Source organism: Pinus tabuliformis, chromosome 3_2, assembly GCF_031772625.1.
Source record: "Pinus tabuliformis cultivar Carrire ecotype Pingquan chromosome 3_2, CPIR1, whole genome shotgun sequence".
NCBI classification, from domain to species: Eukaryota; Viridiplantae; Streptophyta; class Pinopsida; order Pinales; family Pinaceae; genus Pinus; species Pinus tabuliformis.
The window spans coordinates 1,028,017,600-1,028,042,455 of NC_142302.1; the positions used below are offsets into that span (position 1 = coordinate 1,028,017,600).

The window sequence follows — 24,856 nt, forward strand, 5'->3', positions numbered from 1 at the left end:
GACAAATCAAGTAGCCTCAAAAAGAGTCAAGGACACAATGTTAGATGATGCTTGGCGGGAGAGGTTAGATCTCATTGCTTTGCTACCATTTGCAGATACAAACTAGCACATCCTAGGAGAGATTTATGAGGGATGGGATTCCATGATTGAGTCTATAAGAACCATTATTTTACAGAGTGAATACCCTGAGTATGAGACATCATCAGAGGCCTTCTTCACCACCATATAGTATATTCTTGTTAGCAAATGGGACAAGAATTGCACACCCTTGCATTGTTTGGCTCAATCATTGAACCCAAAATACTACAGCCATGAGTGGCTGAATGGTGGACCTTTGCACAGATTCCCTCCTCACATGAATGATGAAATTTTACAAGGGAGGAAGGATGCATTGAGGTAGATATTTCAGGATAAAGCATCCCTTGATGAAGTGGAGGATGCCTTTGTAGAGTTTTCCACTGGCACTAGGCAATTTACAGGCTATGTTGTGGTTAGAGATAAGGGGCTAGGAAGCCCTATTCTTTGTGGGCAACTCATGGGGCAACAAGCCCTCCTCTACAGCAGTTAGCCATGAGGCTCCTCTCTTAGGTGGCTTCATCCTCTTGTTGTGAGAGGAAATGGAGCACATATGGGAATTTGTATAGTGTCAAGAAGAGCAGGCTTGAGCAGTCCAGGGTAGAGACAATGGTGTATGTGCACACCAACCTTCGTCTTATTTACAAGCAGAGGGATGAGTGGTTGAAGGGAAAGACAAAGATGTGGGATGTCTTTCCTGATGATATGGGTTTGGACAGCAATGTTGAGTTGGCATTGGCCAACTTGAATCTTAATGACCCAATGCTAGAGCTTGTCACTTTTGATGATGGTGATACTCTTGAGGGGTCATCCTCCACACCAGCAAATGTAGAGATTACATTGGATATAGAGGAGGAGGATGCAGCAGAGGAGAGCAGTGGTGACCATGATAGTGATGTTGATTTTGATGATGATGATTGATGAGCTACCTACTACCTTGTAGTTGTTTTGTATTTGCTATTTCTATTTGCCATTGGCATTGCTACTACCTATGTAACACATTTTGATTTTGATGACTTAATGAAAAAACTGCCATTTCTTGTCTTTCTCCTACGGGATCATTGATGAATCTGTCACAGTTGTATTTGTATGCATAATGTTACCTTGTACAACTTACAAATTTTAAATTTACAATGTAGAATCTAGATCTATGTCTGAATTTGTATCATGAATGAGAATTTGTGTAAGAAATATCTATTTAGTATTAATTTTTAATATATATATATATAATAAAATAATATATAACATGCCCTATGTGCCCTGTTCCAGGGAGTCTATGTGCCCCATGTCGGACACTCGAATTTGCGTGTCCCGTGTCCGGGTGTCAGGTGACTTAGCTGTAAACGTCATTATGCTCAAATTTTCCCTAGAGAAGTATGAACCTTATCTTTCTTTGACACAATATTTGTTACATAGCAAAATTTATATCACTTGCTTAATCAAGGGCTTGATAAGGCTGAACATCCATTTCTAAGTTTCACAATGACTATAGGTATTTGGCCCTCGCAGAGATCATTTCATAGAGTTAACTCTTGGGTAATTAAAAGTATTACTATTATATAAAGTATGACAATATTGATTTTTCATTATGCTTGTTTACCTCTAGACACCTCTAGGATTCAGCTTTCATTGCAGTTTAAGAATGATTACTCACAAGCAGTAAAGAACCAGAAATGATTAACTCTGTAGAGATAGTTAAATTGTAAAACATATTACTCCCCTTTTTCATTTCTTTCTTTCCACATACAAATTTAAACCTTGACAGTGGAAGTAGCAATTACTTCTAAATTCTAATCACAAACAGGTTATTGTGATACACACATTTTCAAGTTCCAATACACCATAAGTCTTATCTCCCTCTATAACATTTAAAAGATCCAAAAAATATTCCATTGGACAAAAGGATATTAGTCGAACATAGCTTCCTGTTTGTTAGGATATTCCGACACATAGGATATAGTTAAGTTCAACTTGGTCTAGTATAGAGTTAGGTAAAGTGTCTTTCTTTACCGTTGCACATTTTGTAACTTACAATCCGACGGTCACGATATGTAGTGATCCGACGGTTCACTCTCACCTCGGTATTACCGACACTTGATCCGTGGCTTGACACCCGATTGGTCCATGAGTTCTATTTAAAGCGCATGGAGGGTCATTGTTCGGGTAATCCGGGCATGAGAGAAGCTTATGTAAATTTTCATTCTTTGATTAATAAATTGCCTGTAGTACCCACGTTGGGACAGGCCGTGGACTGTTTCCCTCCTTGCACTTTGAGGGTTTTAAGTTTTAACCACGTCAAAAATACTGGTGTATTGATTTGAGATCTGGTTGTGAGCGGTGTCCTTTTGGTGTTCTTTCTGAGGAACTTACCCTGTAAATTCCTACACTGTTCACAAGCATCAAAAGCTTATAACCTATTTAGAACCAATACAAAATAAACCTAGATGAACTTGTATCTTTCAAAATAGCCAAGACACAAAATTCTGACCTGACTTATACTCAAATCCCCAACCTTTGAAGTGTCGTCGCCTGTTATATTCTGCAAGTCCCTGCCCTATAAAATGTAAGAATCAAATCACTCCAGAAAGTATTTAGTAAATTTAACACTAACACAAAGCAACACAGTCCAAAAAGAATGGCAAACAAAGGGTGAATGTAAAGCTACAAACTCCATCCTTATGGAAAAAAATGCACTAATATTGCCATAGGATAAAAATCAAAATCAAAATACCTATCATGGAGGGCCACTAGAACACCATCACGAGAACGAGATGCGTCTATTTCTACACAATCGACTTGAGAACGAATTGCTAGACGATATGATGTCATCTGTTCCAATAAAAGATCAGATGGATACTTGTCAATTCACATTATATTTTAAACACAGGTAACTCTAGCAAAACAAGATGATACATATCCAAATAATTTTACTTCATGATGTTACGAAACTAAATAAAAAAATTCTTGTAAAGATGAAAGTTGCAATGTGCATCCTTGATGTGTCAGATGATAACCTAGATCAAGAGAAAGGAAGAGGAAATTCCCTAAGAAAACAAACCTGTTCAAATAAGAAACAATGAAGAGAGCTTATCTATGAGTGGACCAACATGGGACTGGCCACCCTACACTCATCCTTTGTCAGGATTTAATACAATGTATAAGAAAGATACGCAGCAAGTTTACCACGACCACATAAACAGAAGCAAAAGTTTTAGTGTGAAGTCAACATTTTATTAAACTACAGGAAAAAGATTCTGCACCTTCGCAAAAACAAAACAATACAATCTGGGGCAGGTACAGACTCATTCACTCTTGTACATGATTGTTAAGTATCTATTTATAAAAGTACAATGGAGATGGAAATACAATCTAGAACCTCCCTTAACTCTTCTTTTAAACTTTCTAGAAACAACTTTATTAGAACACCCATATTTAATTAGTACTTACGACTAGCTGATGCAACACATGGGCCCACATAACAACAAATATTCATTACAATCTAACAACACACCTTCTTAGTTTGTTCTTCTTTAATTCCAAACATATGTGTGAAGTGTGACCCTTCCATTCTTTCCTTTGAACAGAATTTTGGTAAATATGTCTACCACTTGATTATTCATTATTGCTATTAAATAACAAAAGTTATACTTATCAACTTTCTAAGTTTCTCTCTAATAAAATGATAATTAATCTTTATATGCCTAGTTCTCACATGATAAACTAGGTTTTAAGAACATTGAATACAGCTTTGATTATCACAAGAAAGTGGCGGAGACTGCTTTTTTCTCTCAACATTGTAGTTTATTTTAATAAAATGAAATTGAATCTCCATATAGTTAGTTCTAGCTTAGAAAACTTTGATTATCACAAGAAAGAGAGGTAGGCTCAATTTGTTGTAAGCCAATGTTTTCAAGAATTCTTCTTAGCCAAATAACCTCATATTGACCTGGTTGCAACCTTCTATTCAGCTTCAAAAGATTATAGTGCTATTATAGGCTGCTTTTTGTCATGCCAATACACAGTTCCAGATCCAAAACTTCTTGTAAGCTTCCTACAATCAACATTGGTGGCCCAATGTAAATCTATGTTTACTGTAATATTCCAAATATTGTGATTGCAAAAATTGCAAGGGGGTTATGTCCAATTTTGATAAAAAGGGGGCAAATATTATTTTCATTAGAAAAGTACGGCAAAATATTCTTTTAGTAGGAAAAGGCAGCATAATATTATTTTATTAAAAATGGCAGCAAAAAGTCATTTAGTGGCAACTGACCCCGACTAATAAAATAATGTTAGAAGGGTGAATCTACAAGCTAGAGGGAGGCTCAATGAAGAATTATAAAAAGAGGGTGGACTCATTTGCAAAGTATTCTAATTTTCTATCATCTTTGAGTTTCAAGCGAAACTCTAAGCTGATTTCTGTGGACTTCGAGTGACACTCTAGTTAGCTCTTGGGGAAGATCATCTCAGGTCTCCCATTTGTGTTTATTGCAAGGTTTCACAAACCCTCAAGAGGGTCGAGTACATTTCTTCCAAGATGTCGAGTACCAAAGTTTAAAGGGTGATTTCTGAGATATAGTTCAAGGTCAAATTGGAGATTGAGTTCCTTCAAGACAAGATGGCAGAGTTAAAACACTCAAGACCGAATTATTTGTCAAGAAATTAAACACCAAGTTCCAATTTGAAGAGGGTGAACAAGCTTGCATCTCTTATTTATTTTGCAGGGGTTGGATTGATTATTTATGCCGAGTCTTTCCAGTGGAATTGAAGCCAAATTTATTGTACAAGGAGGGTCAAATTTATATATCAATGTTGGCTGAGTTTATATCCCAGATCTTGGCTGGGTTTTTACATCCACATTGGGTCAAATTTCCTGTGGTAAAGTGAAGCATAAAAACTGTTACTAAAGCATGAAAACTGATATCTTGGAGGCTTGAATGTTAAAAATACACATGGTATTTCTAAAAATAATTTATTATATAAAAATGTATAAGTGATGAATGTTACAATGAGGGAAACGGGCTCTGCAATCTGAACTAGGGTTTGAGTTAGGGTTTGGCCGCTGGTAACCATGGCGGGACGCGGAGGAGGGAGTTCTGCTCCCTCCTACAGTCAAGTAGCTGCGAACAGAAGCAAGGGAGCTGGTCAGCATCGCTTCAAGAAACCAACGGAGGTGACAACTGAGGATATTAACACAGGAAATATCAGACCTCACAGACAGGAAGAGAATCACGAGGAAGATAGCAGGGAGAAGAGGACAGGGGGTAGCAGTCAGAAAGTTGCACCTATGAGTGCGACAGGGGTCTGTAAACCCAAGTCGACCATTATTCCTCGGGTAGTTTTAAGTGACCCAGCGATACAGGTGCACAGAGATCACATGGTGGAACACGCAGTTATATGCAAATTTATGGGGATTTGGCCGACGGAGAAGGCTTTGCACACATGGATAAGGAACCACTGGAAACCAATGGGAGAAATAAACCTTCACCTTGGGTCCAAGGGCTTCTTTACGGTGGTGTTCACAAGCTTAGAGGATAAAGACAGAGTGTTCGAGGGAGGACCCTATTTTTACGCTGCTGCAGGCCTTTACATGCGACCATGGGTGATGAATTTTGTCCCAGAACGAGAAACGTTCACTTCGGTACCGGTATGGATAAGACTTTACTCCCTTCCTTTAGATTATTGGCTGTCGGAGTCTCTAAAGGCTATCGGCAACAAGCTAGGGCATTTTATAAAGATATCAGATGCGACTCTAAGAGGCAAATACACTTCCTTCGCCCGGATTTGTGTGGAAATGGACTTATCTGGGGCACTTCCGGACGAGATCATTTTAGAAGTGTATGATGAAGAATGGGTGCAGGCGGTGGACTATGAACATGTCCCATTTAGGTGTCGTAAGTGCCATGAACACGGGCACCTATACAGAGACTGCCCATCAAACAAACTGGAGAGCAACATGAAAACCACCACAGGAAAAGATCCTGAGGGTTTCACTAAGGTGGGGGGTAAAGGGAAAGGAGGAAAGCAGTACCAAAAGAAAATCAACAAGGACGGGCAACCGAGCCACAATAGTTTCAAGATCTTAGAAGAAGAAGTTGGAAACAACAGGGCAAACCAGGAATCGGAGACTAATCCCACTGAGAAGGAAAGGGATGCTAGCATGGAGGATATACCAGAGAACAGCCAGCAAAAGGATGATTAACCGAGCATTATGGAGCTCAGTACAGACCATGAGATGACCCCAAGTGAGGCGGGAATGGAGGACCATGAACTGCAGGAGATTCTAGAGAGGGAGAATTTAGACCTAGAAAACTTTTTGGAGCAGGGAATTACCAAAGGGGTTGACTCCCTGCCAAAAGAGGAGTTTGACAGGGTTCAACAGCTCTTCCTCTGGAGATCCCAATCGAAGGGTTCTGGAGTCAAAAGAAACCATGACAGCCAGGAGAATAGAGGGATGAAAACAATGGAGGAAACATCGGGGCACTCTTCCAAGAACCTGGGTAGGAAAAGAGGAAGGAAAAGACAGAATGAGCTGCTGACCGAATGTGGGAAACTCATGATTAACTCAGGTAAGATGAAAGATCTCACCAATTACTCCTTTACAAACCTTTCTTAATGAAGCTTACAACCTGGAACATTAGGGGTCTAGGAAGTAAAAGGAAACAAAGAAATCTTAGCAGTAGAATAAAAGAAGAAAAACCAGATATGGTTTTTATTCAGGAAACAAAGTGTTCGATGGACAAGATCAGAGAAATACATAGCAAATGGTTAATCAAGTATGAGTATCTAGAGGTTAAGGCAGATAACTCGGCGGGGGGATTCTTATGCTTTGGGATCCCCAGAAACTTGGAATCCTGGATGTTGAAGCGTCCAGGAACTATCTATCACTGGTGATTCAACCTTTGGGTGATAAAGAGATCTACATGATTACAAACGTCTATGGTCCTCAAAAACTAGAAGACAAACTCAAGCTTCTCACCTCCCTTGAGGAGCTGAGAGAGAGATATCCTGATATGCCCTGGATTCTGGCAGGGGATTTCAATATGATCAAATCTCTTACAGAGAAAAAAGGTGGCACCAGAATACTAGGCAGAGACTCCATTGCCTTCCAAAACTTCTTAAATAACATGGGACTAGTGGATACTGAAACAATAAATGGCACTTTCACCTGGAACAATAAGAGGGGAGGGGCTTCTCAAGTTGCCTCTAAACTAGATAGATTCATAATCTCAGAGAACCTCCTTCTCACAGGCCTTGACATGTCAGCTTTAATCCTTCCCTTTGGAGGCTCGGACCACTGGCCTGTCCAGCTTGAAGCCACTTTTATGGGTACACCAAGGAACAGACCTTTTAGGTTTGAAAATGTCTGGCTCTCTCACCCTGACTTCACCAGCAATATTGACAAATGGTGGATGGAAGATATGCCCGTTCAAGGCACTAAAATGTTCATGCTGCAACAAAGACTTAAACATATCAAATCCAGACTTAAAGATTGGAACAAAAAAGAGTTTGGTAATATTTTTAAAGCCAAAAGAGAAGTTGAACAGAAACTCCAGGGGATTAATTAGATCATCATCACAGATGGTTTTACCAAGGAAAGGAAAACTCAAGCCGATTCTCTTCAAAAGGAATGGGAAGATAGGTGCATGCAAGAGGAGATTTTCTGGAGACAGAAATCGAGGGTGCAGTGGATCAAAGAAGGGGAAAGAAACACGAAGTTTTTTCATAAATCAACTTTGGATCACAGGTCACATAACAAAATTTCAAAACTCGAAGATGTTCTAGGGAAAGAGCTCATCGCCCACAAAGAAATGGAATCTGTCCTAGTTGAAAACTTCCTTAGCATAGCAGAGGAGCCTCTCCTCGACAGATCACGATTCATTAACAATTTACAAGCTTGTAACCAGGGAAGACAATCACAATCTTAACAGGTCAGTGTCTGAAGATGAGGTCAGTGAAGTTATCAATGAGATGCAAAATGGGAAAGCTCCTGGCCCGGATGGTTTCAATGTGGACTTCTTCAAAGCATGCTGGAAAACAGTCAAACAAGACATCCTTGATGTTGTGGAAGACTCAAGAAGATCCAAAACGGTTTTGAAGGCTCTCAATGCCTCTTTCATAGCTTTGATTCCAAAGCAGGAAAAAGCTATGACACCAGACAGATTCAAACCCATAGCTTTATGTAATGTGGTGTACAAAATTATTTCCAAAGTGATCGCTAACAAACTCAAGCCCCTTCTTCCAGCTCTTGTCTCAGAGGAGCAAACTGGTTATGTGGAAGGAAGACAGATTCTCAATAACATCATACAAGCTCATAAGGTGGTACACTCTCTTAAGAGCATTAAGCAAGTTGGTATGATCATATAGCTTGACCTAGCGAAAGCTTATGATAAGCTCAGCTGGTCTTACATCAGGGCAGTGCTAAAAGCTTATGGTTTCGACCACAACTGGATTAGATGGGTTATGGCCCTTGTATCCACGGCTAGTTTTTCAATCCTGCTTAATGGCTCGCCCTCCAGAACCTTTATGCCTTCTAGAGGTCTCAGACAAGGAGATCCGCTCTCCCCCTTCCTCTTTGTGCTCATGATGGAAGGGCTAGGCAGAGCAATCAAAATGGCAAATGCTGAAGGAAGAATCCAGGGACTGAAACTAACCATAGATGGTGCTGCTTCGACTCATCAACAATTTGTGGATGACACTATGCTGCAGGGTATTCCCACAGTCAAGGAAGCCAAAGCTTTCAAACAAATCTTGAACGACTTTGCTATGGCCGCTGGTACAGAGGTAAGCCTTGACAAATCAAAGGTTTTCTTTTTTAACACTGACATTGTTATTTAAAGGAACCTCACAAGAATTCAAGAAGAACTGACACTCAATTCGCAAGGAGACAGGTGGCCACCTCTCTGCGAAGCGTTACGCAGCAATGATGATGCAGGGCAAAGGAGTCCCAGCGGACAGAGGCAGGCGATCCAGAGAGCCGGGAAGCCGAAACGAACAGTCGAAGGAACGAACTGGCTTTAAAGCCACGAGCTGACAGAGACAGGAGACAATGAGGCAGAGAAGCAGTGAAGAAGTCGAAGGCCGAGAGACACAGAAAGAAAGGAAAAATTGCAGAGAACAGAGAAGTCGAGCTGACCATCAAAGTAAGGGCAGCATCAAGTAGACAGAGACCAATTGAGGTCGAAATTCGGTAAGGGGAGTCTGTGAACTCTAAGGACTTGGGAATTCCAAGTGCCATCCTACTGATCATCCTCTGTCAAGTGAGACTCAGATTGAGCTCCTTATTGTAAGACTCTGCTTTAAAAACATAATAAAAAGGCCACCACTGAAGGCTGGACCAGGAGACGTAGCCCAGGAGGATTGGGTGAACTCCTTATTAAATTTTGTTGTGTTTATGTTTTGCTTACTGTGATCTCTTACTGTTTCAAGTGTGTGTATTTCGCAATCCTATTGATCCGTTGCACAAGATAACATAGACACACACACCAGCACATGAGTCTGTAATACCTTCATTAATTTCCTGAGGTCACCTAGGGGTGATTTCAGATCAAGTGGTATCAGAGCTATAGGTTGTTAAGGTTAGACAAGCTTGTGCTGGATTTAGCTGTTGAATGCTAACTAGATCAAAGCTCAAATTAGGAGAGGGAGAGTTGGTCGAAACTAATCCTGAAATTGGAAGAGTCTATCCTCAGAAGACAATGTCGGAGGAAGGTTCTGTGGGCCCAGACCCACAATTTATAGATAGTTTCCTGGCCATGAGGTCCATGGTAGAAGAAATGTATAAGGACTTTAGAAAACACAAAGATGAGGAATCATCAGGCTCCAAACAAGATAAGGGGGAAGAAGAATCTTTCCTCCATGACCACTCCAAAGGCAAAGGGAAAGAAGAAAGCTTTCTCATACCTCCTAATAGCCCTGAACATAAAAAGAAAACATCTTTGATTAAACTAGATGTTAAATTTGATTTACCAATATATGATGGAGAGTTGAATGCAGAAAAGCTGGACAATTGGATCAGACAAATTGATGTTTATTGCAGAGTGCAGAGTATCGATTCAGACAAGAGCAAGATTCAGCTGGCCAGCCTACGCCTTGGGGGCACTGCCTTGGTTTGGTGGGAAGGCAGGACCCAAGCTGACATGAAGAAACATGGTAAGACTCTTTCTGTCTGGAGTGAATTTGTTTCTGCAATCAAAAAGCAGTTCTATCCACTGGCTTACATGCAGCAAGCCATGATGAGCTGGCAAACTCTTCGCCAATTGAAAGGGCAAAGTGTACAAAGTTACACCCAAGAATTTAGGAAGAGAGCTTTGATTCTAGGAATCTCATTAGACTCACCTGAGACTCTATTGAAGTACATCGGTGGTCTACACAGCTACATGAGGCACACTATCCTCATGTTTAATCCCACTAGTATAGATGAGGTATCTGTTCAAGCTACGCATCTAGAAGCTAGAGGAAAGAATGGGAACCCAGAAGTTGGAGGATCATCCAAGCCCATTGCAAGCAATAATAAGGAGAAAAGAAAACAGAAATTGAAAGAGAGGAAGGCCAACACTACACAGAAAAGCAAGTCTTCATGCACTCACTGTAAGAAGGATGGGCATGATGATGAGCACTGTTGGATCCTGCATCCAGCGCTGAGACCTAAGAAGTTCGAGGGCAAGAAGAAGAAGACTGTTGCAGCTATTCAAAAAGATTTGGGGTCAGACTCAAGAGATGAAACAACCATTGCAGCCACAGATATAAAAGGTAATAATTCTGAAGCATCTACTAGTAATTCTGCACAATCTACTATTGATGAAGAAAATGAGAGAAAAAGACATGAGCTTTTCCATATTCGAGTTATTTCCAAACATCAAAATATTGATACTTTGTTTGATAGTGGCTCACAAGTAAATTTAATTTCTGAAGCAATTGTAAAGAAGTTGGGATTACTGACTACACCTCACAAGAAACCATACCCATTAGGTTGGTTAAGTGATAAAGCACAACTACAAGTGACTAGACAATGCAAACTTAAGTTTTCTTTTGGGTCAGCATTTGTAGATGAGGTTGAGTTAGATATAATTCCTTTGGATATATGTGGAATTGTTTTAGGAAGTCCTTACTTGTATGACAGAAAAGCTATTTTCTATAGAGCTGAGAACAAGTATCTACTCGTTAAAGATGGAATCGAATACTTTGTAAGAGCTCATAAGCTCAAGAATAATTATACTCTCATAAACTCAGCGCAGATGAAACGAATTGTAAATTCATGCAAACAATTTTTACTGATGGTTGTAAAGGAAAAGAAACCTGATAAAACCAATGTATTTGAGGGTTGTGATGCTAAACAGCAAGCTGATTTAGAAAAAGTTGTTTCAGAGTATGATATCTTGTTTCAAGAACCTAAAGGTCTGCCACCCAAAAAGGAAATAGTGCATGATATTAATTTGCAGCAAGATGCTCCATTGCCTAACATTGGGATGTACAGGTTGTCCGCTTTAGAGAATGCAGAAATCAAGAAGCAGGTGCAGGAGTTGCTCGAGAAGGGGTTCATCAGACCTAGCATACCACCATGTGGGTCACCAATCTTTTTGGTGAGAAAGAAAGATGGCTCGTGGAGAATTTGCATTGATTATCGAGCACTGAATAAGATAACAATCAAAAATCGTTATCCCCTTCCTCGCATAGATGATCTATTAGATCAATTGAAAGAAGCTGTTTATTTTTCCAAGCTAGACTTGCGTAGTGGATATCATCAGGTCAGAGTTGTAGAACAAGATGCATGGAAGACTGTTTTCAAAACAAAGCAGGGATTGTATGAGTGGCTGGTTATGCCTTTTGGCTTAACTAATGCTCCTACTACTTTCATGAGAATAATGAATGATGTGCTCAGACCTTTTTTTGATGATTTTGTTATTGTATATCTGGATGACATTCTTATATTTAGCAAAACATGGGAAGAACATTTAAAACATGTTAAGCAGACACTAGATGTTTTGAAAAGAGAAAAACTTTATGTTAAACTCTCAAAATGTGAATTTGGCAAAACATCTTTGAATTATTTGGGACATATAGTAGGAGGTGGTGAATTGAAGATAGATCCCTCTAAAGTTGCAGTGATTGTAAACTGGCCTAAACCCAAATCTGCTACAGAAGTTAGAAGCTTCTTAGGAGCAGCACAATATTGGAGAAAGTTCATTTCTAACTTTTCCTCAATTGCAGCTCCCTTACATGCTTTAACAGGATTGAACAAGGTGTTTCAGTGGGGAGGCAAACAGCAGAAAGCCTTCGACACCTTGAAAGAAAAGATTAGTACAGCACCAGTACTAGCACTGCTAGATCTTCAAAGACCGTTTGAGATCCAAACAGATGCCAGTGACTATGCCATGGGAGCAGTGTTGATACAGCACGGTAAACCCATATGTTATCATTCTGAGACGTTTAACTCTGCAGTAGTTAACTATCCCACATATGATAAGGAATTGTATGCATTAGTAGCAGTGTGGAAAAAGTCCCGAAAAAATCGGGATTTATTCCTAAAATTACGATTTTTTGGGCAAAAGGATTAAATCGGGCGACTTTTTGGCGATTTTTTCATAAACGAAAAAATCGCGATTTTATCGAAATAATCCCGATTTAATCGCGAGTCGATGGAAAAAATCGGCATGAATTTTTTTCGTGGATAAAGAGCCGCAAAGGGTGATTTCAGTTTAGTTTTTGCTGTGCGTTTTCATTGTTCGCTGTTTTGGCTGCTGTGGAGAATCGAGAGAACGAGGGTTACATTCCAAATTGGCAAATCCAACTTCCGTTTGCAACTGCCATTGCGTGGAGAGGAGCCGGCAAGGTATGTAAATTGTCACCTCGTTGATAGCATTTGCCAAGTATTCAACATTGCCAGTAGTAACACCTGCCATACTGTTTTAAAAAGAAGCCAGTTAAAAACATTTTAGCTGTAACAAGAGGCAACATATTAAGCATAAAGAACAAAGGAGGAGCAATGTAATAACTTAAAACACTCCCAAATTACCAAGTCCATTACAATACATGCCCATGCCCTAGATGATAACTTATATTCTTATCATTTCCTGAGGTACGTTTGATTATTTCCAAAACAAAACAAAACAAAAAACCAGTGTCTTACAGTGCTAATTCAAGAGCAGAGGTTAAGGAGTATTCGTGGAGGTATGCCCTATCTTAATATATAACCCTGAAGCTTATCACTGTAATCTTTGAGAGGAGTCGTTCTATTGAAATTTGAACTTGGGCAGGGATTTTATTGACAGCAGCCTAGTCTTGCAAAAGGGGTTAATTGTCAGCAGTAAGGGTTTCACAGTTAGTTGTCTCATCATCATGCAGCAGTAAGGGTTTCATCCACATATCATCTTACAGCAGTCTAGCAGTAAGGAGTACATTGTCTTATCATTGAAGTTCTGCAGTCAATGGTTTCTTCATTTGCAGTAAGGGCTTTATTATCATGATACCAAGAGAGAGGTATAGAAAGTTAGAAACCCAACTATTGATTTGCACTTTTAAAAGTGCTACAGCATCGAACTCTGCACAAACTTATCCACAGCAATCTGCATCCCATGCCAGTAAACGTACCTCTACCAATTAGCCAGATTTATTCACAGTAATTATTTAAATAAATTCAAGAAAAAACTTATGATAACCAATTAATTTTTAATTCAAAAGCAAATTTTCTTTGATGATTATGGCAAATCAACAAAAGTCTATTCAATAAGTTCTGCCATCCATCTTAAAATACCTGAAGGAAGACTTCATTTATTTCATCCACATATTTTAAAGGGTTATTAAATAACCAAGCAACCTGTCCCTGTTAAATCCATTGTTTTCTTCAAAAAAAATCTCTTCTTACAGTGACATTTTGTTCTGTCATTAAATTGATGGATCATTGCTACTATTTTGATGGATCATTGCTAATTTAATTTGTTTCAATTTTTTTTGTGCCCAGGTTTAAACTTTAAATTCAAGCTCAAAGTTTAAAACAAAATGCCAAGGATTTTGGATTCTATGTGGGAGTTTGGTGAGCCTGATGCTACACCCGAAACTGGGGGGGTCAATAGAATGTATTTGACTTGCAAGTTGTGTGGCAAGCATATGTCAGGAGGCATCAACAAATTAAAATTCCATTTGGAGCAAATTCCGGGGCAAAATGTTGAACTTTGCTCAAAAACAACTCCAGAAATCATCCGACGGGTCATTCAATCATTGATGGATAAAGAGGACAGAAAAGACACCAGGGCAACGCTAAGAAACCAACTTGTAGGGGGCTCAAGAGTGGGGGGAATTGAGAGTGGCAGTGTTTCTACAGTAGCATCATCTTCCTCACCCATGGGTACTCATCCTTCTATCTCATCCTTTTTTGTTCCTAGAACAACAGCTGGTTCACAACCTGGGATCAAATCATCAATGAAAAAAAAGGAAAAGGCAGAAGCTGACAGGTTGGTCAGTAGGTGTCTTCTATGGAGTGATGTTCCTTTCAACATTGCCAAGACAAACCCATTCTACCAGTGTATGTTTGATGTTGTTGCTGTCGTTGGCCCGGGGTACAAAGCCCCCACCTTTGCAGAATTCAGAGGCCCTCTTCTTCAAGATGAAAAGACTGATTGCACTGCTAGATTGGTAGAGTTTAGGGCATCATGGGAGCACACTCGATGTACAGTCATGTCAGATGGTTGGACTGACCAGAAGGGCAGGACCCTTCTTAACTTCTTGGTTAGTTGTTCCAAGCGGACAATGTTTATGAAATCTATTGATGCATCTGCACACATTAAAGATGCACGTACATTATGTGAGTTGTTGGACCTCTTCATTCAAGAAGTAGGCCCAAGCAATGTTGTCCAAGTCATAACGGACAACGCTGCAAATTATGTTGTAGCTGGCAAGATGCTTATGGAGAGGTATCCTAACTTGTTTTGGACACCTTGTGCTGCTCATTGCATTGACTTGATGTTGGAGGATATAGGTAAGATTCCTACTGTGAGGGATATTGTTGAATCATCCAAGAGCATAACAAAATTTATATATAATCATTCATCTGTGCTTAGCTTGATGAGAAGATTCACCAACAACAAAGAGTTGGTGCGGCCTGCCATTACATGATTTGCCACTACTTTCATATCTCTTCAGTCTCTGTTGAATTCTATGTGGGAGGTGAAGAGCATGTTTCTCTCAGCGGATTGGCGTTCTTTATCTATTAGCCGCAAACCGGAGGGAGAGGGCATATGCAGACTAGTTTCATATGATCAGAGCTTTTGGGCAGGAGTAGAGGAGGTGTGTGTCATTTCAGAACCTTTGGTAAAGGTTCTTCGGTTGGTTGATGGAGACAAGCCCGCAATGGGCTACTTGTATGAGGCCATGGATAGGGCCAAAGAAGCCATTCGTGCTTATTATGCAGATAAGGGAGACGAGGGGTTAGAGAAACAACAGGTCATATGGAGAGTGATTGATCAGCGATGGAACAATACCCTCCATCGCCCCATTCATGTTGTAGGTGTCTACCTCAACCCTGCATTTTCTTATGCTTGTGGTTTCAGATTTGATGCCGAGGTGATGGATGGATTCTTCACTTGTGTCGAGAGGATGGTGTCATCTGAGCAAGAACATGAGGAGATTTCTAAAGAAATGGAGGTCTATAGGATGGGAGGTGGCACATTTGGTTTTAACATGGCTATTAAGAATAGGACGACCAAAATGCCAGGTAAGCTTCAGTTTGTTTCAAACTTTCAAGTTTAGAATTTCAATGTTTTTTTTTTTATGTTTCTCATTTTTCTTTTAACTTGTAGATGCTTGGTAGACAAGCTATGGTGCCAGAGTGCCCCATCTCCAAAAGCTTGCCATTCGAGTGCTCAGCCAAACATGCAGTTCCTCTGGGTGTGAGCGCAACTGGAGTGTATTTGACAAAATACACTGCAAAAAGCGCAACAGGTAAAAACTAAAAAGATTTCAAATTAAATTTTTTGAATTCGTTTGATTGATTTTAATATTTAAATTTTCTAAGCACTAATTTACAATCTATGACCCTAATACAGATTGGAGTCCCAACGCCTCAATGACATGGTCTACGTCTACTACAATCTTCGATTGTGGGTGAGACAGCTTCAGAAACCTACTGATGTGGAAGCCATCTCATTGGACAATATTGATACCACCTCTTCATGGAGAGTCGAGACTGAGAGGCCGATCTTGGACTCGATCCCGGATTGGTTAGGTGTGGATCTAGAGGATGTAGCAGTTGCAGAGGAGGGAGAGCCAGAGATAGAGGAGGAGGAGGCGGAGCAACATCAGGGTCAGGAGGCAGTAGCAGAGCTGGATGAGGATGCTGAGGAGGAGGTGACACCATCTAGGATGGGCAGCAGCAGCAGCATAGCACAGAGGCCACCTCTTCCATCGGCTTCTAGAGGACGATTGAGTCCATTTGATTTTGTATCCCCAGGGGCAGGGTCTTCTTCCTCTAGAGGAAAAGGCAAAGCCATTCCCTATTCCCGTAAAAGGGGAAGAGGATCTCAGTGACTGATTACTTGATGACTTTTAGATGACTCATGATGTACATTTATTATATTTTTTGTTGATATTTTGACTCTTGAGAGTTGAGACTCAGACAGGACTCAAAATTCAGGAGTTGATTCACTATTTTGATATGTGATGTAGCACTAGACTTCATATACATATTATATATTAGCTTTCTTTACATGTTTATGTGGAAATGCATTTATTTGATGTTGTGGATACTCTAGATGTTAAAAAAAAATTTAAAAAATGAATAATTTTGTGGCTTTTGAATTTTGCCGACTTTTTCAAAAAACCCCCGACTTTGCCGAGTTTTTCAACTTTCGGACCCTTGTCGAATTAATCCCGACTTCGACTTTTTCCACACTGATTAGTACAGAGTGTGAAAAAGTGGAAACATTACTTAATGGGCAAAGAAACAGTTATACATACTGACCATCAACCACTTCAATATCTACACTCCCAAACTAAGTTGCAGCAATCAAGACACTATAGGTGGATGGGATTCCTACAGCAGTTTCATTTAGTCATCAGATATAAAAAGAGCATACATAATAAAGTTGCAGATATGTTATCTATACCCATTATAAATGCATCTACTATACTTGAGCATAATTCTGTATTACATGAAAGTTACATTGAACAATATGCTCAAGATATAGACTTTAACGATGTATATGCAACTTTGAGTCAAGGCAAACGAGTAGAAGAAATGGATTATCATATTAAGGACCAACTCTTGTATCATTGTGGGAAGCTATGTATTCCACAAACTGAAAGAGTAAAGATAGTTCGAGAAGCACACACTTCTCTAATATCAGGTCACTTTGTGGTAAACAAAACAGTTGCACAGCTACAAAGATTTTGTTATTGGCCAAAAATGAACGAGACAGTTTCTAGATATGTAAGAGGGTGTACTATGTGTGCTAAAAGCAAGCCCAGCAATAGGAAACTAGGCTTGTACACTCCACTACCAGTTCCTTCTCATCCTTGGGAAAGTGTTTCCATGGACTTTGTTGGAGGACTGCCTAAATCTAGGAAAGGTCATGATTATCTGTATGTCGTTGTGGATAGGTTCAGCAAAATGTGTATTTTGATACCTTGTAATAAACAGATTACAGCGGAACAAACTACAAAACTGTTCTTTCAACATGTATGGGTTCATTTTGGATTACCCACTTCCATTATATCTTATCGAGACACCAGATTTGTGGGAAAGTTTTGGTCAAGTCTGTGGGAACTAATGGACACCAAATTGAAGAAAAACACAGCTTTCCATCCACAAACCGATGGCCAGACAGAAGTAGTCAACAGGACGGTGATCCAGTTGCTCAGGGGATATTGCAGCAAGCATCCCAAGCTTTGGGATGAACATTTGTGTTATGTGCAGCATGCTTACAACCAAGCCAAACATTCTTCCACACAAAGATCTCCTTTTGAGACCTGTTTTGGTTTCACACCAAGGTCTCCCTTGGATTTTGTCTTTGGTAAGGACATAGCAGTTGAGGGACACAGCGATGTGGACAAGGCAACTAGGTTCATTGAACAAATCCAAGAGATCCATCAGGCAGTACAGGAACAGCTGGAAAAGAGCCAGGCCAAATACAAGGCAAGGCATGACAAGCATCGGATGGAGCATAGTTTCCAAGTTGGTGATCAAGTCTGGTTGTATATCAGCAAAGACAGGATGCAAGGTGAAGGTAAAAAGCTAAAACCAATAAGGTATGGACCTTTCAAGATCCTTGAGAAAATTGGTGAGAATGCTTTTCGCCTTGATTTGCCAGCTTATATGCACATCTACTCAGTCGTCAATGTAGACAGCTTGAGACTATTTGAACCTTCGTTAATTGAAGATCCTGAAGAACAGAGTCAATTGCCTTCTATTGATGACCTGTTACCTGAATATCTTAATGAATTGCAGGAAGACATAGTTCTGGACAGGAAGGTGAGAACGACACACAAGGGAGATGTTGAGTACCTTAGAATTGGGCTCAGGGGTTCAAAGCCAAGCAGTGTAAAATGGATAGAGATTGGACAGGTGAGAAAGTTGTATCCTCACTTAGTCGATGCTTGAAAACCAACTTTTGGTGGTCCAAAATCTTTTTCCAGTGGGAAGGCCGTGATCCGAATTGGATCCTCAAACAATTCCATGATTGTTAAGAATGAATGACAGACTTCAAGAAATCTTATAGCTATCAAAAATAACCTCTGAATAATGGCAATTTGCAGCCAGCACGGAGCAACGAGGACCTTCGGTCAAAGCGCGCTGACCGTTGGCCCATGGAGACCGCGCATGGCGCAAAAATGGCAATTGGGAAGCTCAGACCCAGAAATGGAGGTTGTTTCTGATACACGTATCGCTGGGCAAAACCCCTCGAGAAGGAAAGGCCCCGAGCGCTCGGTCACAAGGGAAACCAGAAAACTGTGGGAAAGCGCTAAAACTGACAAGGCGGGTCCCGCGCTCAAAACTGGTGGAATATCGGAGGCATTTCGGGCGGTAAGCGGGTTTGGCCAAGGACCCAGCGATTCCATACACCGAGTGACACGTGTCCGGCGGGGAGAGAGAGAAACCGCTTACATCGCGGATTAACGGTCGAGCAACTCAACCGTGCGATAGGAGCGAAGACCATAGGATCTGGGGGCTCCAGATCAACGGCGGAGGTTCAACCCGATGGATGACCGGACCCGAGGGAGAAATAAACTACGGCGCATAAGATTTGAAGTCCGATTTGACCAATGAATCGACAAAAGGATCCGTTTCGCAGGCATCTGGGAAATAACGGAAAAAACGACCGTTCAGGAAGAACTGACACTCAGTTCGCAAGGAGATAGGTGGCCACCTCTCTGCGAAGCGTTACGCAGCAATGATGATGCAGGGCAGAGGAGTCCCAGTGGACAGAGGCAGGCAATCCAGAGAGCCAGGAAGCCGAAACGAACAGTCGAAGGAACGAACTGGCTTTAAAGCCACAAGCTGACAGAGACAAGAGACAGTGAGGCAGAGAAGCAGTGAAGAAGCCGAAGGCCGAGAGACACAGAAAGAGAGGCAAAATTGCAGAGAACAGAGAAGTTGAGCTGACCATCAGAGTAAGGGCAGCATCGAGCAGACAGAGACCAATTGAGGTCGAAATTCGGTAAGGGGAGTCTGTGAACTCTAAGGACTTGGGAATTCCAAGTGTCATCCTACTGATCATCCTCTGTCAAGTGAGACTCAGATTGAGCTCCTTATTGTAAGACTTTGCTTTAAAAACATAATAAAAAGGCCACCACTGAAGGCTGGACCAGGAGACGTAGCCCAGGAGGATTGGGTGAACTCCTTATTAAATTTTGTTGTGTTTATGTTTTGCTTACTGTGATCTCTTACTGTTTCAAGTGTCTGTGTATTTCGCAATCTTATCGATCCGTTGCACAAGATAACATAGACACCCACACCAGCACATGAGTCTGTAATACCTTCATTAATTTCCTGAGGTCACCTAGGGGTGATTTCAGATCATTTAAATAGAGAAATTGGAGAAGATCTCAATGTAAACCCCAATGCAAAGTGGAACATGGTGGAAATCACAAGGAAAAATTGAATTTTTTGTTTGGAGCCCCAAATGCCAAGTGTAGAGACCAAATCTGGGAGGTGGGCAAGCTATTCCTCTTTTGCCCATGTGACAAAATCAAACTTCCTCTTCTTGTTGCCATGTGTGGATGTTTGTGAGTAAAGAGGGGAGCAATTTCCATAAATTTCTCAAACCAAACTACTACTCTTTGACACCTTTGCCATTGTTCTGCGTGTCTCTTCAATCTGTTGTGCATTGATCACTAAAGTGAAGTGCGTGGAGATGGAGGAAGTGTTGTGCGTGCAAGTGGAGATTAAGGTACGCTATAGTGGGGACATTATCCCACAAAAATATCAATTGAAATATTTACCAAATCCATGGTGCGTTGCTTTCCTTTATGAAATTCAGTTGCCCAAAGGATGTGCATCCCACCAAATCTGGCCAACAAAATGATTTTTCACATGTGCTCAAATTCTTGTCCCTTGTGGTTGCCAACTCACCCCCTTTGGCCCACTTTTAACTTGAATTTATTTTCCACTTAATTTCCATGTCATTTGGCATGTGGAATTTTTTTATTTTTCTCCACTTTTTATTTTTTGGGTTATTTATTGCCACAATTTCCCCTAGACTTAAGAAAAGTGGGTTTCGAGGATCTCTAATTTATTTTTCACCGCTCAAAGTGTGTTATAATAGAAAGTTGAGGAGGAGAGTAATTTTGAGCACCCATACCCCATACAACTTCTCTAGGCATCACTTATTACAATTTACAATCAGAATTTATTAAAATTTATGTCCTGCGGAAAATTTTAAAATTTTTAAAAATGACCCCTAGACCTAATCAAATTCTGTGAAACTTTACGAGTGATCTAGTCCTTAGTTTTTGTAGCATCGGAGGTGTTCTAGTCTCGAAACTTTGTGGAGAGGCTAATACACAGGATTTCTCCAAACCCTAGAAATGGTTTCTGGAAATTCCACCTAGAAATGTCTAAATTAGATCATTAGTCAATTTTTAAATATTTCCTAAGTCTAAACTTAGGAAAAGTGGCTAATTAATTAGTATTAATTGAGATAGGTGAGAATCATCTAGAAACTCACACAGATTGACAAAGAATTAATCTCGGCCATTGATTAAGATTTAATCTTCGTCGTTGGAGTCCCACAATGAGATTATAAGAAGTCGATAGGTAGATGGAGAGACAGACTTGAGACTCTTGAGATCGATTTCCTTGGGCAGTTCGATTTTCCAGATAGGAGCAACAGCTTTCGAAAGAATTCAAGCCAGAGAAGGGCAGAGATGGTGACTACGGAGGAATTCTTTCCAGTTCTAGAGAGTCAGAAAGAGGAGGCCGAGATTTTCTCCAAGAGGCTGCGCAAAGGTAACGCAAAGCCTCGAGAGGGAAATTCGATCTAGCTGAAGAGGAAGAAGTTTTTAGTTCCAGAGGCTGGGAATGTTTTCCAGAGGGCCAGAGAAGCATTTTCCCAGTGAGAAGCGGGTAGGATGGCTAGATTCGCAGTTGAATCAGGCAAACCGTTTGAGGGACTGCGCTAGGGTGACATAGAGCCTGCGTAGAGCTAGTTGGACGACTAGCTTTTCAGGGGCAGTCAAGTGTCGGGATTTCACGGAGAGGGTAATTTCCCTCAGATAATTTTTGTTAGTATTCCTCTTGGATAGATTCGCCAGTTTGGCGATTTTTATTGTACTCAGAATTTCTCACTACTGCTTAATAATAAATATTAAAAACCCTCAATTGCTGCACCAATTTTCCCAAGTTGGGTTTTTCTGGCGACTTCTGTCCAAAAATAATTGTGATACATTTTTTTTTTGTGTCAGTGTTTTCTCAGTTTCCAGTTTATCTTCCGCGGTATTTTTATATGTGAAGGTTGCAGTGTGATTAGTTCGTTCTTGTCATAGCAATAAACTACATAATTTAATTTACAGCTAGAAGAATTAATTCCAGTTGCTGCATTAAAATTTCATAGCAAAATTTTCACATGGTATCAGAGCAATTCACCTCCTTCTGCGCTGACATACATATGATTTTCTCATCCACATTTGAGCTACTTTCAACTTGGTTACTCGAATCAGTGGCCATGAGATTCTTCTTCTTATTTTCTTTCTTCTTGTTCTTCGGGTTTAGCTCTAGATGCAACTTCTAGCACTTCTCCTCTGTATGGTCGTCAATGTTGCAGTGGTTGCAGTGGTTGCTGGGATCTTTGCACTGGTGTGTTGTGGCTATCGTCTTTTTATCTTTCCCCCCTTTTCTCTTCTTCTTCCCCTCCTTAGTGTTGAAAAATGTAACTAGGTTTGGTCTTCATAAAATGTATTTGTCAAAAGAATTTTTATAATTGTTACAATGACTTATTTAAGCATGGGTTTCATGATTGGGTCATCATTTTATTAGTCACAATCCCCATTGTGGACTCCTAGGATTAATAAAGAGCCATTAGAGTCATTGTATATTTTATGAAACCCTTCTTGGGCTTTCGAACGATGTAAAAAGAATTTTTTTTTATTCAAAATTGAATTATGTGACCTCCACACCAAGTCGACCTCAAAAAGATCAAAACAGACTCAAAGAAGGCAATTCGACCTCATTGGAAGGCTATATATACAAGGCAGTTCGACTTCATTTGAGCATCTCACTCTCTCAAGCATAGTTCGATATTTGAAGCTGGAAGCTAGGAAGAAGTGCGAAGTTGAAGGGGCTAAAAGGAGTGCGAGTTTGGTCAAGGAGGAAGGGAAGAAGAAAATCAAAGTTTTAGTCTCTCTCTCTCTCTCTCTCTCTCTCTCTCGTGTGGGTTGGTTTAGGAGATCGAAGTCTCCTAGTCAAGGTCGAAGTTGTTGTTGATGCCGGAAGCTACCAAGTCGAAGTTGCTAGGGTTGAAGTGTTGTTGTTGCTAGGTCGAAGGTTGGATCGAAGAAGGAGAGGTTGGCTTGGTGTGGAGGTCTTTGTCTAGGTTGAAGAGTCTCAAGGAAACTATTGAAAGAAGAGATTTTTGACTGGGTTTTCCCCTAGATAGGGGTTTTTCCCTGGTAGAGTGCCTACATCTTATGTCTTGTGTTTTTGTGATCTTCATGCACACATAATTTGGTAATTGCTTAATGAAAGATAATATAACAAATAAGTAAAAGAAGCCAACATAATTCACAAGTAATTATCAAGAAAGAGAAATCTAACCCTAATCCTACTAACATTGATTTCTCAACATGGTATCAGAGCTAAGGTCGAAGAAGATTGAAGATCACCTCGTTGGCTTGAAGGAAATGATTACTCCCTCTATGATAAGAATGGGATTCACTTCTACAGGAAGATGGATCAAGAATATTGTCTACTACTTATTCAACAAGATCAAAAGTCAAGGGTTCTTAGCTGCACTTACAGGATCACTTAATGATGATAATGCATGGATCATTGACAGTGGAGCATCAAGGCATATGACAGGGGAAAGTAAGCAACTACAAACTCTATCAAAGGAACCATCTTCCCATGCAGTGGAATTGGGAGACAACAAAAGTTATGTTGTTAGAGGCCTAGGATCAACATCTTTGAAGCTGGAGAATGGAGCAAAACTACATCTCAACAACATACTATATGTTCCAGGTTTGAAAAAGAATTTGCTTTCAATTTCTTGCTTAGAAGATAAAGGGGATAGAGTTGCTTTTATGATGGAAAGGTCTTAGTTTGGGGAAGGGATTCAAGTATTGATAAAGCTAGGGTTATTGGAGTTCATGAAGGAAGTTTGTACCTCCTCAAGCCCTAGTTCATATGGAAATATCTCTTATTGAGCTATGGCATAGAAGATATGGTCATCTTCACTACAAGGTCAGTGCTGCTCTTGAGCATCTAGTTCATGGCATCCCCGATATCAAAGAAGATCGTGAAGGAGTTTGCAACGGATGCTCTTTGGGAAAACATACAAGAAAACCATTTTCAAATAGTGAAAAAAGGTCTAAAGAAAAATTAGACCTCATACATTTTGATGTGTGTGGGCCCATGTCTAACAAATCACTTGCAGGTCGTCTTTACCATCTAACATTTATTGATGATCACTCTAGAAAGACATGGCTCTATCTTCTCAAGAAAAAGGATGAAGTATTTGAGAAATTCAAGGAGTTTAGATGCGAAGTGGAAACCCTAATCGAAAGAAAGATAAAAACTTTGAGATCCGACAATGGTGGGGAATACACTTCTAAAGAATTGATTGCATATTATAAAGAAGCAGGAATTAAGAGGGAGCTTATTGTTCCCTACTATCCCGAACAAAATGGAGTGGCCGAAAGAAAGAATAGGACAATTGAAGAAGGTGTATGAACAATGCTACTTGATCAAGACTTGCCAAAGTTTCTATGGGGAGAAGCAGCAATGACAGCCGTATATATTCAAAATAGAAGTCCTCATAGAATTCTCGATAATATGACACCCGAGGAAGCATTCACAAGAAAGAAGCCAAGTGTGGACCATCTCCGAATCTTTGGGAATCCTGCATATATCCATGTTCCAAAAGATAAACGAAAGAAGCTGGATTCTACAAGCATCAAAGGGACCTTCATTGGCTATAGTCTCTCCTCAAAGGCATATAGAATCTACATCAAGGAAGGGAGACACATTGAAGTAAGCATGGACATTATATTTGATAAGAATCAAGCCTACAAAAGATCGAAGGATATTCCTATTGATTCCGATGATGAAGATCTACCCATATTTGAAGAAGAAGAA

The 24,856-nt window shown here is 40.2% G+C and overlaps 1 protein-coding gene across 4 annotated transcripts in view; it reads right to left on the reverse strand.

Moving 5' to 3' along the window:
* LOC149184091 (glycerophosphodiester phosphodiesterase GDPD4-like) overlaps positions 1 to 24,856 on the reverse strand; it is a 257,656-nt gene that overhangs the window by 156,966 nt on the left and 75,834 nt on the right. For all 4 annotated transcript variants that reach the window (XR_016257226.1, XM_089417399.1, XM_089417400.1 and 1 more), the window contains exons 3-4: positions 2,807 to 2,904; positions 2,564 to 2,624 (exon numbers count right to left, since the gene is read on the reverse strand). Coding sequence is in view for 3 of the 4 variants with exons in the window: in XM_089417399.1 (XP_089273525.1) it covers positions 2,564 to 2,624; positions 2,807 to 2,904 (159 nt within the window). In the remaining variant the exon portion in view is untranslated. The remainder of the gene's footprint in view (positions 1 to 2,563; positions 2,625 to 2,806; positions 2,905 to 24,856) is intronic.